The sequence below is a fragment of the Oryzias melastigma genome, linkage group LG8, assembly GCF_002922805.2.
Source record: "Oryzias melastigma strain HK-1 linkage group LG8, ASM292280v2, whole genome shotgun sequence".
Lineage (NCBI taxonomy): Eukaryota > Metazoa > Chordata > Actinopteri > Beloniformes > Adrianichthyidae > Oryzias > Oryzias melastigma.
Genome location: NC_050519.1, coordinates 4085881 through 4102199, shown reverse-complemented (window position 1 = coordinate 4102199; position 16319 = coordinate 4085881). Strand labels below are relative to the sequence as shown.

Here is a 16319-nt window from a genome sequence, read left to right as displayed (position 1 = left end):
AAAAAATTGGCCAAAATAGCTATCATGTAGCTCAGATATTAAACTCCATAGTAGCCTAAAAAACCTTAATAAATCCCAAAATAGTCCAAAAAGCTAGCAGAATGCTATTGTAACTTTCAACTTTACTACACTCTGACTCCAAATAATATAAAGTACTGACTAATAGACTATAAAATCGTTGACTATTTTAATAGTCGATTAATGAACTGTTCATAGAAGCCCTATTTTCATTTATTAGAAAAATTGTTTCTATCATCAAAGATCTCTAAACTGAGGGCCATTCTTCCTAAATCTGGTCCTCTACGCTTTTATATCCTCTTGTTTAGATTATTGCGACTCTTTTTCTTCCTTAACCTACCTGCTGTTTAAATCGATTTATTCTACAATAATATTCCTACCTTTTTAGTATTTGTAATTATGTTAAAACGTTGTGATTTTAAAGTTTAAAAAATTGTCATTCTACTGACTTTTTAGACTATTTTTGCCATTTACTAAGATTTTTAGGCTCTTTTGGAGTTTAGCAAATATTTCAGCTACATGCTAGCTTTTTTTTGGCTGATTTAAGCTTTTTTTATTAGGTTTTTTTAGGCTGTTTGCCCAATATATGCTACCCGTTTTGGCTAATTTAGGCTGTTTTCACCAGTTTTTTAGGATATTTTGAAGTTTAGCCATTTTTTTTTAGCAACATGCTAGCTGTTTTGGCTAACCTACGTGCTAATTTGGCATTGAGCTAACATTTTAGCTGGCTATCAGCAAACATCGTAATTCTCTCTCATTGATTTACAATCCTGTGGTCAAATGAGCCACCTTTTTCATTTTGGTTAACCAAAATTTTTTTGGCTAATTTAGAATTTAGCTAATATTTTAGTGGCTATCAGCTTCAGTGTTTTCAGCTATCAATTTGACACTCGCTCTAAAAGGACAGACTTCCAATCATATTTTATGATCTATCAACTCCTCACACCTTCGATTGATCTTACAGCCTTCGAACCAAAACCTCTTGAAATTTCAGAAAATAAAGTTGAAATTTCCAGCCTTTGACCCGCCGTTTGTTTTAAACAGTTTGAGTGTTTTTTTAAGACGTTTTTATTCAGATGGGATTGATAAATTGTACTTCTGACTGCCTTTACATGTATTAGCATTGTTGGATTTTACTAAAAATGTTCTATTTATTAAACTTTTATGGACTTCTTATTATACTTTAGATACATTTCTTCTTCTATTTTCACATATTTGTGGGACCAAAACTAAGAAAGTCACCAAATGAATCGTGTTTGCTCTGAATACGACACTTTTTTGATTTTCAAGAAAAACAGCAGAGCTGTCAGAATGTATCATTAGGGTCCAAAGGTGCTCCACAATAATTATAAGTTCAGAAACTACCAAATATCAAACCACAGTAAAGTCCAATCTGTGTGGTAATCATCAAAAAAGAACAGAGTTGAGTCGACCTTTTCCCTCCTGAGGATGTAGAACCGAGCTTCACCACTAGAGGGCAGCAAACACTCGTGCACAGACTGTGTCGCCTCACCCGGCCGTCTGTCGCCTGCAGCTGCAAATTCAAACTAAATTATACTGTGAAACAGGATTACATGTCAAGCAATGCAATGATTGAGCACAACTGTTGCCGTTTGGCAGGAGGGAGGAACAAAAAAAACAAACGTTTCTGTTTGTAATCCCTACTTGATGCGTGAAACGACATTAGGATCATTTATGCCAAACGATGGACACCTTTACACAAACTGCTGTTTAACAAGTGAAGAAAAGAGCATTCAGGCTGAGTTTTAAACGCCGTTCCTCCAGATCGTGGTTTGGGGAGCGGAATCTCCCTTCATAGATTGCTGCATCATCTCCCACTGAGCTCCCACGATTCTAACCGCCGAGGTTTGAGTTAAACAGTCACGTTTGGCGTTTGAAATAATCCAATAAAGGAAAGAAAAGGGAGAAAACGGATCCCTTAAACGAGCTCGTTCCCTCTTTCATGGGCATCTCCTGCATGGTAATGAGCGACTCGGAGGAGGACGAGTCTATCTTTGATGTGTCGGTCACTGCGTCGAGTCTCCCCCCACGTTCACTCTGACCCGCACGCAGTCGGCGATTAGGTCTCTCCGTTGGAGCCAATTAACCTCTGACCTCGGATCAATTAACCTTTCGCAAATATGCATTACTAGCAAGTAGAAAAGAGGATTTTGATGAGTGGATGCAAAACTAGCCTGAAAGCAGAGGCTGTGACCCGCAGACAGTCGTTGTTGTCTGTCTGGCAGAAGAAAGCTGAGACACTTCAACTCATCCATGAGTCTAATTAAGCAGAAATGGAGCCGCTGGGAGCTCGGCGACCTGCGCGGTGATATCCAGCGTTTCAGTTCATTAACCTGCTTCGTTATTGAAGAAAGTCTTTATTAATCACACCTCAGTGAGGTGACGGTCAGCGGTTCATCTGGACTCGCCGCCTTCGTCGATACTGCCCAGCAGAGCTGCACGTCAATGGCTGACCCGCGGCGAGGGCAAACACCTATTGTGTGACAGCCGGAGTTTTCCGAAGCTTTGCCCAAACTTCCTCCATTATCATTTGAGCCGCTTTGATTTGAGGAACCATTAAAAAAAAAAAAAAAGATCAATACCTTCCTCCCACACAATGATTGTTTTGTTTCATGATGGGTTGCTGGGATGGAAAAATTGATGCACTCAGAGTTGTGGAGCCAGCAAGACAAGAGGGCCCCACGTGGTTTAAAAGTGGGCAGAAAATGTGGCCCCAACTGGGTTTGTCCACTTTCACTCAGTAGATTAGCTCACTACACTAGGCAGTCGCCCAGTGGAAAGTGTAAGGTGCTAACGAGCTCCGCTGTAGCATGCTAGCAAGCTCTTCTGTTGCATGCTAGTTAGCTTTTCTGTAGCAAGTTAGTGAGCTTCACTGTATCGAGCTAGCGAGCTTTGCTCTACCATGCTAGCGGCTCCTCTTTAGCAGGCTAGCAAGCTCTTATGTTGCATGCTAGTGAGGTCTTCAGTAGCAAGTTGGCGGGCTCTGCTGTAGCATGCTAGAGAGCTCTACTAGCAAGACCCTCTACAGCAAATTTCGCTGTATCGAGCTAGTGAGTTCTGCTGTAGCAACCTAGCGAGCTCCTTTATAGCGAGCTAGCGAACTTCTCTGTATCGAGCAACTGAGCTTTGTTGTATCAAGCTAGCGAGCTCTGCTCTAGGATTCTAGTGGCTCCTATTTAGCATCCTAGTGAGCTCTTCTGTAGTAAGTTAGTGAGCTCCACTGTAGCAAGTTAGCGAGCTCCACTGTACCATGCTAGTGAGCTCCACTGTAGCATGCTAGCTTGCTCCTCTACAGCAAGCTAGCGAGATTCGCTGTATCAAGCTAGCCAGCTCTGCTGTAGCATGCTAGTGGCTCCTCTGTTACATGCTAGCAAGCTCCTCTGAAGCGAGCTTGTGTGCTTCACAGCTAGTGGGCTCTTTTAAAGCAAATTAGCAAGCTCCTCCATAGCAAGCTAGCGAGCTTTGCTGTATCAAGATAGTGAGCTCTGCTGTAGCATGCTAGCAAGCTCTTCTGAAGCAAGTTGGGGATCTCCGCAGTAGCATGCTAGTGCGCTCCCCTACATTAGGCTAGCACACTTTGCTGTATTGAACTAGCGCGCTCCACCGTAGCGTGTTAGCGAGCTTCACTGTAGCATGCTAGTGAGGTCCTCTACAGCGAGCTAGCACGCTTTGCTGTATTTAGCTAGCGCGTTCCACTGTAGCGTGTTAGCGAGCTTCACTGTAGCATGCTAGCAAGGTCCTCTACAGCGAGCTAGCGCGCTCCACTGTAGCGTGTTAGCGAGCTCCACTGTAGCATGCTAGTGAGGTCCTCTACAGCGAGCTAACGCGCTTCGCTGTATTTAGCTAGCGCGCTCCACTGTAGCATGTTAGCGAGCTTCGTTGTATCGAGGTAGCGAGCTCTGCTGTCCACCAGGTGGCTGGTTAGCGTAGCGGGCTAACCAACTGAATGTCCACTTAAGCCAGTGGGGGCAAACACAGGTGGGGGCCACATTTTCTGCCCTCTTTTAAACCACATGGGGCCACATGACTCTGCTGGGTGTGACGTTTGTCCTCATGTAAATAATTATTTTAACACTTTATTTTAATTGAGTGAAAGGGGGAAACAGAGTTTGTAAAGATGTGGAGGCTGGATTTGAGAAGGGAGGAGGGGGGTATGCACAAACAGAGAGAGAGACAGAAAATAAAGTGTTAAAACGTCTGTTCGCTCTCTCCAGTCTCAGCGCTGCTCAGTTTCTGCAGGAGCTTCTTCCCTCCAGGATCGCCACTGGCGCCAGATATGATCAGCCCACATCCCAGTGAAGCCACGTCTCCCTGAACTGGGGTCCGTCCAGTTCTCCCCATTTTTGTTTTTTCATTGGATAACATGGATTTCAACTAGTTTGAGTCAAAGAGGACCGACAGAGAGCAGGCTGAACAGTGGGGGGTTTCCGGGGGGTTTCGGTGCGTGGACGCAGCCTGCTGTGGATATGGGAGCGCGCGTCTGCCGGGGAGGATTCGGACCCTGTGGAGGAGCCTCTTCCTGAAAGAGGAGCAAGCCCGTTTTCGGGCATTTTTTATTTTTTGTATTAACTCTGTTATTCCGGGGAGGGGGAGCTGCGAGTTTTACGCGCCGGAATGATGCGTCCCAACCGCGGCTTCATCCTGCTCCTCCTCAACGGAACCGCTTGTTTGGTAAGAACAAGTCTTGGAACGCATCTTTCCTCACATGCACCTTGCGCCAAAGACGCACGCGTCCTTACGCGTCAAACTTCAGGTCCTGCTGAGACGCACTCCCTTCCTTTCTTTCCTTCCCCTTTCTCGGTTCTGTTTAGCGCATCCGCTCACGTTGGTGTCATTTCTGAGCGTGCAGACTGTCAGGTGAACCAGTCTGGAGGATTTGACAGCTGCTCTGATCTGTGCGTAAAAGGAGCGGCGCGCGCGGTGCTAAGTTCTAATAGATTTACGCGTTTTTACGCATACAACTTCTATGAAATTACTCATTACTTTAATAATTAAGTAGCCCTTGTGTCACCTTTACATTAAAAGTGGGGTCATCTGGACCCCACAACTTTTTTTTTACTCTGTTTTTGTCTAGGATTAGGCGTCAGACCTCAAATTGTCCACTTTTGTCATGGGATGGATCACACATCAATATCAGAGTAACCCCATAAAGGGTTAACTATCATAAAATTAGAGATTTTTTTTTTTAAATCTACTTTTTCTGAAGTCTTAAGACCTTTGGGTCACCCACTGGTGTTTGACGTTGAACCCTTTAATGAGAAGGAAGTTAAAACATCTTCTGCTGAAAGCTCTGGGATCAGCCTCATCATCATGAGAGTGAAATGTTTGATGCAGCTCCTTTGTGCCGGGCGTACCTTCAAGGATGACCTTCTGACGCTCCTATTAAAGTTTCATGCTGGAGCTTAGAGTGGAGTAGTGGTTCTTTTGGTGGTTTCAGTCAGAGCAGACAGCAGTTGTAAACGCTGGTGTAATTGGGCGGGGAGTCGCAGCCTTTTTGAACCGAGACCGACCGACCACACGCTGCTGCTGTCGAACAACACGGGGACTTTACAGCACCAGATACCAGAGAGGGGATAATAGGCTTAGCACGTGTCGTCTTGGTTCCAGAAGCTCTTTGTCAGCTGCAGGGATACAGCTCACCCAAAGGAACTGGGAGGGGGGGGAGATAATACAATTAAACTGAGACTTTTCTCCTCTTCTATAAGAAATGCACTCAGCAGGAGATTCATTAACCAGCTGACATTGATAAATTAGGGAGCAATTAATGAATTAAGTTAATTTTTATAATGCAACAAAGCAGTGATTAATTTCAGAGGCATTAAATATTAAATTCTGGTCATTTTTTTTAAATTTTGGTCTCCAGGGTTCTTTTTTTGCAAATGGGACTAATATTTATGCCGGTTAATCCAACGTGTTTTTCTTCTGGGTGTTTATGTGATTATGGAGGGTTTCAAATGTACATTTTCTGTGTTTAGATGGAGGCTTATGAATTACCACAGCTGTAATCAGTAACTACTCGAGAAATCGACAACTTTTGCTGCTTTTTTAATCTTGAAAACTTCAAAGTTTGTGAATTTAGAGGTTTTTTTAGAAATTGGAAATACAATTTTTCAACTTTTTTGCTTAAGTTTTTGATTTGATGAAGTCATTTTGTTGAAAACGGAGGGAAATTTGGACTTTTTTTTATTAATATAACTAAAAACAAGTTAATTTACTGAACTAATTAACAATTAAAGCTTTAGCTAAAGCAAATAAAATCACGTTTTTAGGAAAAGCTTTTTGCCATTTTGCAAAAAAAGATCCACTTGTACGGCTCACAGCTTTAGTGTTTTGTCTCCACAAGGTTGAGGATCTGAATGACAGAAACAATGGGCTAAAATCCAGGAAGGTTGAGGTAACAACAGGAGAATAAAAGCCCTCCAACGGCGCTGAACTGAGCGGACAGCAGACTCTCTCAATGCGATTGTTTCAAGGTCACTCCACTTCAAAATGCAATTTTACTCTCATTATTCCGGCCTGAACCGTCGCGTTTCAACCAACAGAACAGAAGCACAAACATGATCTTATTAACGGTGTTCATTCTGCTCCCAAAAAAACAAAATAAATCTCCTGTAAACTGGATACAATAGAGATCAAAATGAGCAGGAATTTTCTGGAGGAGGCCTCAGGTATCGTCAAAATAAAAGTGTTCAGATGAATTAGAGACGTCAGACTTGATGAATAAACCTCAGCTGAACTCAAACTGTCATTTGAAGAGTAAATTTATGAGATCTTTTAGAGGGGTGTGGCCATACGATTCATAATCCATTTTCATTTTTGAGCAATCCGGCTTAAATCAGACGCACTGAGCAGGAATGGATCCAGAACGTCTTTAGTCAAAACTTCCAGAGATAAACACCTGAACAGTCCGGGTGAAGTTTACAGATTTCTTTTATTTCTTGAAGTTGTAAATCAAATATGTGTTCAAAACAAACACGTAAACAAGGATTAATGTCAAATCCTTTCACATTTTAGTTTTCTGAAGTTCACATGTAAAATTCAAAGTGTTGGACAGTAATGATGGTTGAATTTTTTTTCTTTTTTTTGCTGCATCACGTGTCGTTTTTACGTTATAGTAAAACAGTCTTAATCCATGAGGTATATTCCAATGTCGATATCATCGATTTTATTAACCATTTTAGAATGATGTAGGTAAATTCAATAAAACAACTTACCTCAGATCAATCTGGTTATATCGTAGTATTATAAATCAATTAATCGTTACACCCATAGTGTTTGGATCTAAAAGCCACGCCCTTCTTTCAACATTCATAAAGACTTTGTATGTATAAATAAAGGTTTAGTATTTCAATTTTTTGCGTTCTCGCTTTTTGTTTGAGGGCTCACTTTTTTTTAACTCAACCAATTGAAACAAATCACTTAAATAAAGTCCCACTTTGATCATTTTTTTATCTAAGTGTTTGATTCAGTCGTATTTCAATTAAAATTACGCTGTTTTTAGCAGAAATAAACCCCAAAAACTATCAATCTTCAAGAACATAGTTTCTCTAGAGCGGCTGGAGTTCTTTAGAAATGTATCTCTAAGTTGTGGGTGTTGACATAAATAGAGATGGACAAAACAAGGCTGTTATCTCGGGTTCCAACGACATGAAGTCAGTTCAGTCGGCAGTTTTTCCGCGGTACGAATATTGCCAGATTTCACCATTTTAGCACCACAAGACATTAGTAAACATGATTGGTCTAAGAATCTGTCAAATACTTTAAACCTTTGAGGTGGGGCCAGCGGGCACAACATGCTCTTACTGAGGCATCTGATTGGCCAGTTTATATACACAAGGGGGGAGGGGCTTTTCTGTCCAGTTCTCTCCATGTACCGTCTGTGGTTATGGGCGGAACAGTTGGCGCGGAGCAACCCCTCCCCCTCTCTCCAATGCCGAGTGCGGGGGCAGGGAGCTTGTAGCCGCCCAGTATATTTCCAACGTCACAAATAAGCATTTCTTCTGAGTGTGTATTTTTGTTTGCTCCTGATACTCATAAGTACAATTTTGAACTTAATTTTCTTACAAAATCAAGAGAAAAATGACAAGAAAATGTTAAAAACAGGATTTTTATTTTGTGATTTTGGTGTTTCCACATTGCAATCAAAAGTCACAGATTTGAGATCAAAATGTTCTAAATTGCAAACAAAACGTAAAGTGTTATGAATAAAGATTCTTCATTTTTTATACTGGCTGTCAAAAAGATTTCTGCGTTGACAAAATTTTTTTTTTTTTGCTTAAAAACATATTTTTGCAATTGCAGCATAAACATTTTTAGATGCACTGTGCCTCATCTCACGTTCACCCCATCTTTGATTTTACGTTGATAGTTTGTTTTGTTCTGTTGATTGGTCTACATTCCATCAGAGCAGAAACTTATTTTTTGAACGCAATCAATAAAATAAATAAATAGGTTTACAATTGCAAAAAAAAAAAATAAAAAAAAATAAAAAAAATAAAAAATCAAATTAACAAAAAGTTTGCAATTACAAATATTTTTGAACGTAGAAAAAAGAAAAAGTTTGCAACCAAAAAAACAATTTTTAAAGTAACAAGTAAAAGTTTGCAATCACAAACATTTTTTTTTGGAAGCAAAAAAAGAAAAAGTTGCAATCACAAAACTATCTTTGAAAGTAAAAAAACAAAAAGTTTGCAACCACAAAAATAATTTTTGGAAGCAAAAGAAGAAAAAGTTTGCAATCGCAAAATATTTTTGAAAGCAAAAAAAGAAAAAGTTTGCAACCACAAAAACATTTTTGTAAGTAACAAGTAAAAGTTTGCAATCACAAAAATATTTTTGAAAGTAACAAGTAAAAGTTTGCAATCACAAAAATATTTTTTTGGAAGCAAAAAAAGAAAAAGTTTGCAATCTTAAAAATATTTTTGAAAGTAAAAAAACAAAAAGTTTGCAACCACAAAATATTTTTGAAAGCCAATTTAAGTGTGCGATTGCAAAAACATTTTTTCAAACAAAAAAAAAGAAGATTGTAATCGCAAAAATATTTTTTGAAAGCAAAAAAATAAATAAATAAAAATTAAAAAAATCAGTCTTTGAAACCAAGTATTTTTGTGCAAATAAGTTTTTACTCCAAACACTTTTGTTTGCAATTTGGAAAATCTTGATCTCAAAACTGTGACTTTCACTTCCAATATGGTGGCACCAAAATCCCTTCCGTTGGTATTTAACGTATCTGAACCACAGAGCAGTGAAGACGGATTCAAATCCTTGACAAAACTGAAACCGTGTGCATAATGCTAAGCAGCAGATGGTTTTATGACACTAATTCTAACCAGAGCGGCCTGGAAACTGCGTCTCAAGCTGTCAAGAAGCCTCAGATTCATGTTTCCTACACGCCTGTCTTCCTCACAGGGTCGTTCACCTTGTCCATCCACATTCATCCGCAGCTAAGCAGAAACTTCTTTCATCTTATGAGACCCGAACAGTCAAAAAAGAGCTTTTGAAGCCCAACCTGTTATTTCCCTGACGTTACCAAGGGAGGGTACATCAGGAAACTGCAGTTAATAGTTCTCTATTCAGACAAAAATACCTCCAAAGGTTGTTCAAATGAGAAATTATTTGCTCCTTTATGTCATAAAAACAAACTCGTACCGAGAGCTGCAAACAGAGCGGATCAGTCGCTGGGTGGGAGAAATCACGTTTAATTTTCTGTTGGTGTTCATTGGAGCACGCAGGTCAATACAGACTCACGTCAGCGTGAACGCTTTTTGGATAATCAAACAGACTCTGCTCCTTCACTCCGAAATGAAATGACTTTCTTCTATCATCTCAAACTTTCTGCTGTCGCTTGAAGTGCATTTTATTGGTGACAACATTCGGATTTGTTCATCTTTTGTTCATGTTTAGGAGAATAGCTACACCTCAATGAACGCAGCAGAGCATTTATTTTCATCTGTTGTTCCTTTTTTTCAGTAATTAGAAAGTTGAATAGTTTTGCCTTTCCTGGGATGGACTAGATTCCATCCTGGAATCTCAGGAGACAATCTGGATACACAAATCTAAACATTAAAACTCAACTTTGTAGCCATACTATACAGTCCAATCCTTTTATGAATAATTAAAATTATAAATACAAATGCCTTTAAACAGAGAAACTCTTCTTACTGGCACATTTTATTCTAAGCAACAAAATATCTTTGACTTTAAACACTAAAACCTGGAATTTGAGTCTTTTAGACCGTTTTATTCTTTGTAGTTAAAGTCCCACTTTGATCATCTTTTAATCTATTTTCAAAGTGGATTTTTTAAAACATTATGATTCTGATGTTTTTAGACAAAAATATTAAAAAAAACAGTAAATTTATAGGACATAAGTTTCAGTACTTCAGTAGAAGTTCATCTCTGAGTTGTGAGCGGGGCAAAGAGTGAGCCCACCCACACTTCCCATCACCCACCTGTTTTTCATTTTAATTTCATTTATTCAGCATATTAACCACGGGACATGCCCATTATTGGTCAAAGTCGACACATATACATAGAAAAATATTCAATAAAATGCATCCTAACTTTTATTACCTAAAAACACATTAAAAACATTTGTACTAGACACAAGGGAAGTCCATTAGCTTTATGTATTTATGTATAAATGCCATAGAAAACAGTTTTAAACACAGAACAGGAAATAATCTCACAACTTCATCAATTTTAGACATTTTTACCAACACAAATTGTTTGTTTTTCAACAATTACTGCTGTTACTCTCATAATTAAATCCATTTTTAATACTTATATATCCTTGACATCCCAACAGACTGATAATTACGGAGTGAGAAAACATTAAAATTACGATTAAGATTTTAAAACTGACCGAACACTTGACTGAATAATTCTGCTGCTGTTAAACTGTACAAAATAACTTTAATTTGATATTTTTGTGACGTTTGTTTGACTGCTTAGTAAGCATTCAGACTGTAAGGATTCTCCAGCTCCTTCATGTAAACCTTTTGAGTGTTTTCAGCAATCTGGTATGAAAACGTTCAGCTGGTTCAGGACATTACTGCTTGTATTAAGTATTCATAAACTTTACAGTTTTAGAAATATTGAGCAAGATATGCCCCATTTCAACATTTTAAGTAGATTAGCAACAAGCCTCGAAATATATTCATGGGATATGTTTTAATTTTTTATTGTAATTTTCAAAAATTTGGAGTTTATTCTAGCGTTTTTGTATAATTTGTTATCTACTGGTTTTTTAAGGCTAATTTAGAGTTTAGCTATAGTATTTTAGCAACATGCTAACATTTTTGACTAATTTGTTAACTGATGAATTTTTGGCTATTTCTGTGTTTAGCTAATATTAGAGCAATGAGATAGCCTTTTTGGGGGTAATTTGGCATCTACCAAGGTTTTTTTATCTTAATTTGAAGTTTAGCTTAAGTATTTTAGCAACATGCTAACACTTTTTGCTAATTTGTAATTTACTGAGGGTTTTTAAGGCTAATTTAGAGTTTAGCTATAGTATTTTAGCAACATGCTAACATTTTTGGCTAATTTGTCATCTACTGAGGTTTTTAAGGCTAATTTGGAGTTTAGCTATAGTATTTTAGCAATATGGTAATGTTTTTGACTAATTTGTTAACTGAGGAATTTTAGGCTATTTCTGTGTTTAGCTAATATTTAAGCAACATGTTAACGTTTTTGGCTACTTTGTTATCTATTGAGGTTTTATATGCGGATATAGAGTTTAGCTTAAATTTTAGCTACAGGCTAACCTTTTTTGTCTAATTTGTCATTACTGGGATTTTTAAGGCTAATTCAAAGTTAGCTTCTACTTTAGCAACAGGCTAACGTTTTTGACTAATTTGTTAACTGATACATTTTGTGCTATTTCGATGTTTAGCTAGTATTTAAGCAATGAGCTTTTTTGGCTAATTTGGCATCTACTGAGTTTTTTTAATGCTAATTTGGAGTTTAGGTATAGTATTTTATGAAAAACTTTGGAACGTTTTTGACTAATTTGTTAACTGAGGAATTTTAGGCTATTTCAGAGTTTAGCTAGGCCACGAGCTAGCTTTTTGGGCTAATTTGTTATTTACTGAGGTTTTTTTATGCTGACTTGGAGTTTAGCTAATATTTTAGCAACATGCTAACGTTTTTGACTAATTTGTTAACTGAGGAATTTTAGGCTATTTAAGAGTTTAGCTAGGCCATGAGCTAGCTTTTTTGGGGCTAATTTGTCATTTACTGAGGTTTTTATATGCTAATTTGGAGTTTCGCTAATATTTTAGCAACATGCTAACGTTTTTGGCTAATTTGTTATCTATTGAGATTTTTATATCTCAATTTAGAGTTTTGCTTCTATATTAGCAACAGGCTAACATTTTGGGCTAATTTGGCATCTACTAAGTTTTTTTTGGGCTAATTTAGAGTTTAGCTCATAGTTAAATAACACTAAATATTTTTGGAAATTATCATGTATCAGAGATTTTTAAGCAATTTTACCACAATTTTTTTCAGATATGTTGGTCAACTTCCTCCGTTTTTTGCAGTTCTTTAATTAAATTGTCAGTATTTTAGCTAATTTCACATTTTGCAAATAGCTTTTGTATTTTCAGCAAACCCCTTCTGCAGTTAAAGTGAATTGCGTCTCCATTTTCAGCAAAAAGCTTCAGCATCTTAAGTCTACTTTCAGCAAAAATCATTCATACTAGCGTTGTTGCAGCTAATTTTGTAATTTAGCTTTTTTTTTGCAACACTTCCAGCTTAGTAAGTAAATTTAACGTAACTAGAGTTAATTCAGATTACTTTACAGTTGAGCTTATGCTCCTTTATTTTGAGTGGTTTTTCTTTTTTTAGATCAAGAAGTAAAACCCAACACTGAAACACGAGGAAACCATTGAGGTTTCAAAGTGCCAGTTATACTCAGCTACAGTACGAGTGACCCCAGAGGGCCCCCTCCACCCTTTGACCACCCATTTACCCACTCCCCGAGGCTGCGAGCGGCCCAGCAGAGACAGGCAGAGTCTCTCTGACACTCTGACAGCTCTTCACAGCGAACCGCTGAGCTGTCCTGAGACAGAATCTGTTTTGTCGAGTCAAAACCAGCACAATTTATTGTGGCACGGCTCTCCGGGAGGCTGCCGGGGAGCCGATTGTGAAGGGTGGATTACAAAGAAAAATGACTCGCAGTCTTCAGGTAGAACGAGTGGGTGTAACTCCCAGGAGATCAGATAAAGATGCTCTCCACTTTATAAAAAGGAGGAGAAAATCCACAACTGGCATCATTTCCTAGAGTTCCTGCTGCAACTGATATTAGTAAAAGTTATTTAAATCTCTTCTAAAGATTCAAAGTGTTTTCTGTAAAAAAAAAAAAAATATGGAATGAATTGTTTTAAGATCAGTAGGCTTCTCAGGAACATTAGAAAAGGCGATGTGGGAGCTGCTGGCTTATTGAAGGGGGAACCCTCAGCTGTCAGTGGGAAGGATGAAGGAAGCCGAAGCTCACCTGCGGCTGCTCCCGTTCGCCACTGCTTCATATCACGCCAGCACACGACCAGTGAACAGGAGCCAAATCCAAATTCTCTGACAATCTGTAAACAGTCAGTTCTGCATGGATCAACAGCTCCTGGGCAGTTCAGCAGCACGCCGGGCAGTGATGCTACAGTGATTTTCGGGGTCAGAGTGATGCTCTTGTCCAGACAGAGCATGCTGGGGGTTCTTTATAGGGGTCTCCAATTAATGCAGTGGATAGAAGAAATAGAGGGACCTCTGAGTTTGATATTCCTGATTTGATTTCAGTAGTAAGGGGGGAATGTGAAGGATATTCTTCAATAATAGCACGTGTCAAAGTCAAGGCCCGGGGGCCGGATCCGGCCCTCAGGACAATTATATCAAGCTCTCAGAGTCATTTTATTTGTCATCCGATGTTATCTTGTCCTTATTTTTAACTAATATAATCTGGACAAAACATTATGTAGGGTAAAATATTGAAAGTTAATAAATGTTTAAGTTGATTTATTCTGCAATAATATTCCTGCTCTTCTGTTTTTCATAATTATGTTAAAAAGTTAACGTTTTAAAAATTGGCATTCTGCTAGCTTTTTGGACAAATTTGGCATTTACTGAGATTGTTTAGGCTATTTTGGAGTTTAGCTACTATTTCAGCTAAATACTAGCTGTTTGGCTAATTTAGGCTTTTTTCAGTTTAGCTATTTTTTCAGCTACATGCTTCCTGTTTTGAATAATTTGGGCTCTTTTTTGCTTTTTAGGCTCTTTTGGTGTTAAGCTAATATTTCAGCTGCATGCTAGCTGTTTTGGCTAATTTATGCTTTTTTCAGTTCAGCTATTTTTTCAGGTACATGCTTGCCATTTTGGCTAATTTGGGCTGTTTTGGAGGTTAGCTACTGTTTTAGCTAAATGCTAGTTGTTTTGCCTAATTTAGGCTTTTTTCAGTTCAGCTATTTTTTCAGCTACATGCTTGATATTTTGGCTAATTTAGGCTGCTTTGGAGTTTAATATTTTAGCTAAATGCTAGCTGTTTTGCCTAATGTAGGCTTTTTTCACGTTTTTTTAAGCTGTTTTGGAGTTTAGCTAAGAATAAACCTAAACGCTAGCTGCTTTGGATAATTTAGGCTTTGTTTTCTGTTTTGCTATTTTTTCAGCTACATGCTTGCTGTTTTGACTAACCTAGGTTTTTTTGTTTGTTTTTTCAGGCTAATTTGGCATTTAGCTAATGGTTTTGCTGGCTATCAGCTTCAGTGTTTTCAGCTCTCAATTTGAGCATCTTCAGCGGCCAAATTCAGTTTTAGCGTTTTCAATAAATGTTTATCCTGTTCGGCCTGCGACCCCAGGTGTGATTTGGCTCCTTGTATGATTGAGTTTGAGACCCCTGACTTAGAGTGTCTTTCTAAGGTTTAGTACCTTAACTTTACTCTATTAGAGTTTCGAAGAAAAGTCTATTTAAACACCTGATTCCAAAACTGTTGCATGTATAAATCCTTATGCAAGTCAGTTTTTAAACTTTCACCAGTAATAATGAAGGAGAAATTAATAATTGCAGTTTTTCCCAGTTGGAATTCTATGACACCAAATCTTTCATATATCAGGATAGAGCTGGGATAGAAAAAACCGGAGCAAGATTCACCAGATTTACACCGCTTTGACATTTCAAACTAAGGATGAATCCGTATTCTTCCCCCGCCCCTCCAACTGAAGGGGCGTTTAAAGTGAAAGGGGTGTCCGAAATAGTATTGTTAAGGGTTGAGCGAGGGGACTTCAACTTCTCTATGATTGGTTGAAACTTGCATCAACAGCTATTCTTTAGAGATGAGCTGCATTAGAACGTTTTCATTACAGGGTCAATGTAAAGGTTCGATTTCCTGTGGCGGAGGCAGCCGGCTTCAAGGTTAAGTCAATGGGATTTGAGACAATCTGAAGTCCTGCAGCGCAATTTGAGCATCAAATTTGCGAAAGAGGTGGGCCACGCAAATTTGGTGCGCAAATCTTGTTCGGTGTAAATAGGTCTTAAAATCCCTCTTGATATATAATAGCTAGTTCCTAAACTAAATTAAACAGACTAAGCTAAATGGGTTATCCCTGCCCTAAGACCCTCCTTCTCTGTGAGATTTTGGCATTTACTAATTTTTTTTAAGCTGTTTTGGAGTTTAGCTAATATCAAAGCTAGATGCTAGCTGTTTTGGCTAATTTAGGCTTTTTTCTTAATTTTTTAGGCTTAGTTGGAGTTTAGCTAATATTTCAGCTAAATGCTCGCTTTTTGTTTGTTAATTTAGACATTTTTTTTTAGGAGTTTAGCTAATATTTACAGGGTGGCTGTTTTGGCTAATTTAGACTTTTTTTCAGCTTTTTAGGATATTTTGAAGTTTAGCAATTTTTTCAGCTACATGCCAGCTTATTTGGCTAATTTAGGCTTTTTGTTTTTTAAAGGCATTTTTGGAGTTTAATATTTACACACTAGCTGTTTTGGCTAGATTTTTAGGCCATTTTGGAGTTTAGCTAATATTTCAGCTACATGCTCGCTTTTGTGGCTAATTTATGTTTTTTTATTTTCAAGGTTTCTTAGAATATTTTGATGTTAAGCTATTTTTTCAGCTACATGCCCGCTGCTTTGGCCAACCTAAGGTTTTTTTTTGTTTGTTTTTTGAAATTTAGCTTATATTTTAGCTGGTTATTAGCTTCAGCATTTTCAGCTATTAACTTCAGCTTTTTCAGCTTTGAGCTTCAGTGTTTTTAGCTATCAATTTTAGCGTTTTCAGCTATTAATTTTA

At 38.1% G+C, this 16319-nt stretch overlaps 1 protein-coding gene across 1 annotated transcript in view; it reads left to right on the top strand.

Annotated features, from left to right (window-relative positions):
• Positions 1–4043: 4043 nt before the first annotated feature.
• LOC112146749 (neurexophilin-1) overlaps positions 4044–16319 on the top strand; it is a 25693-nt gene continuing 13417 nt past the window's right edge. The window contains exon 1 of the mRNA XM_024272729.2: positions 4044–4710. Coding sequence (XP_024128497.1) covers positions 4654–4710 — 57 coding nt within the window. The 5' untranslated portion in view covers positions 4044–4653. The remainder of the gene's footprint in view (positions 4711–16319) is intronic.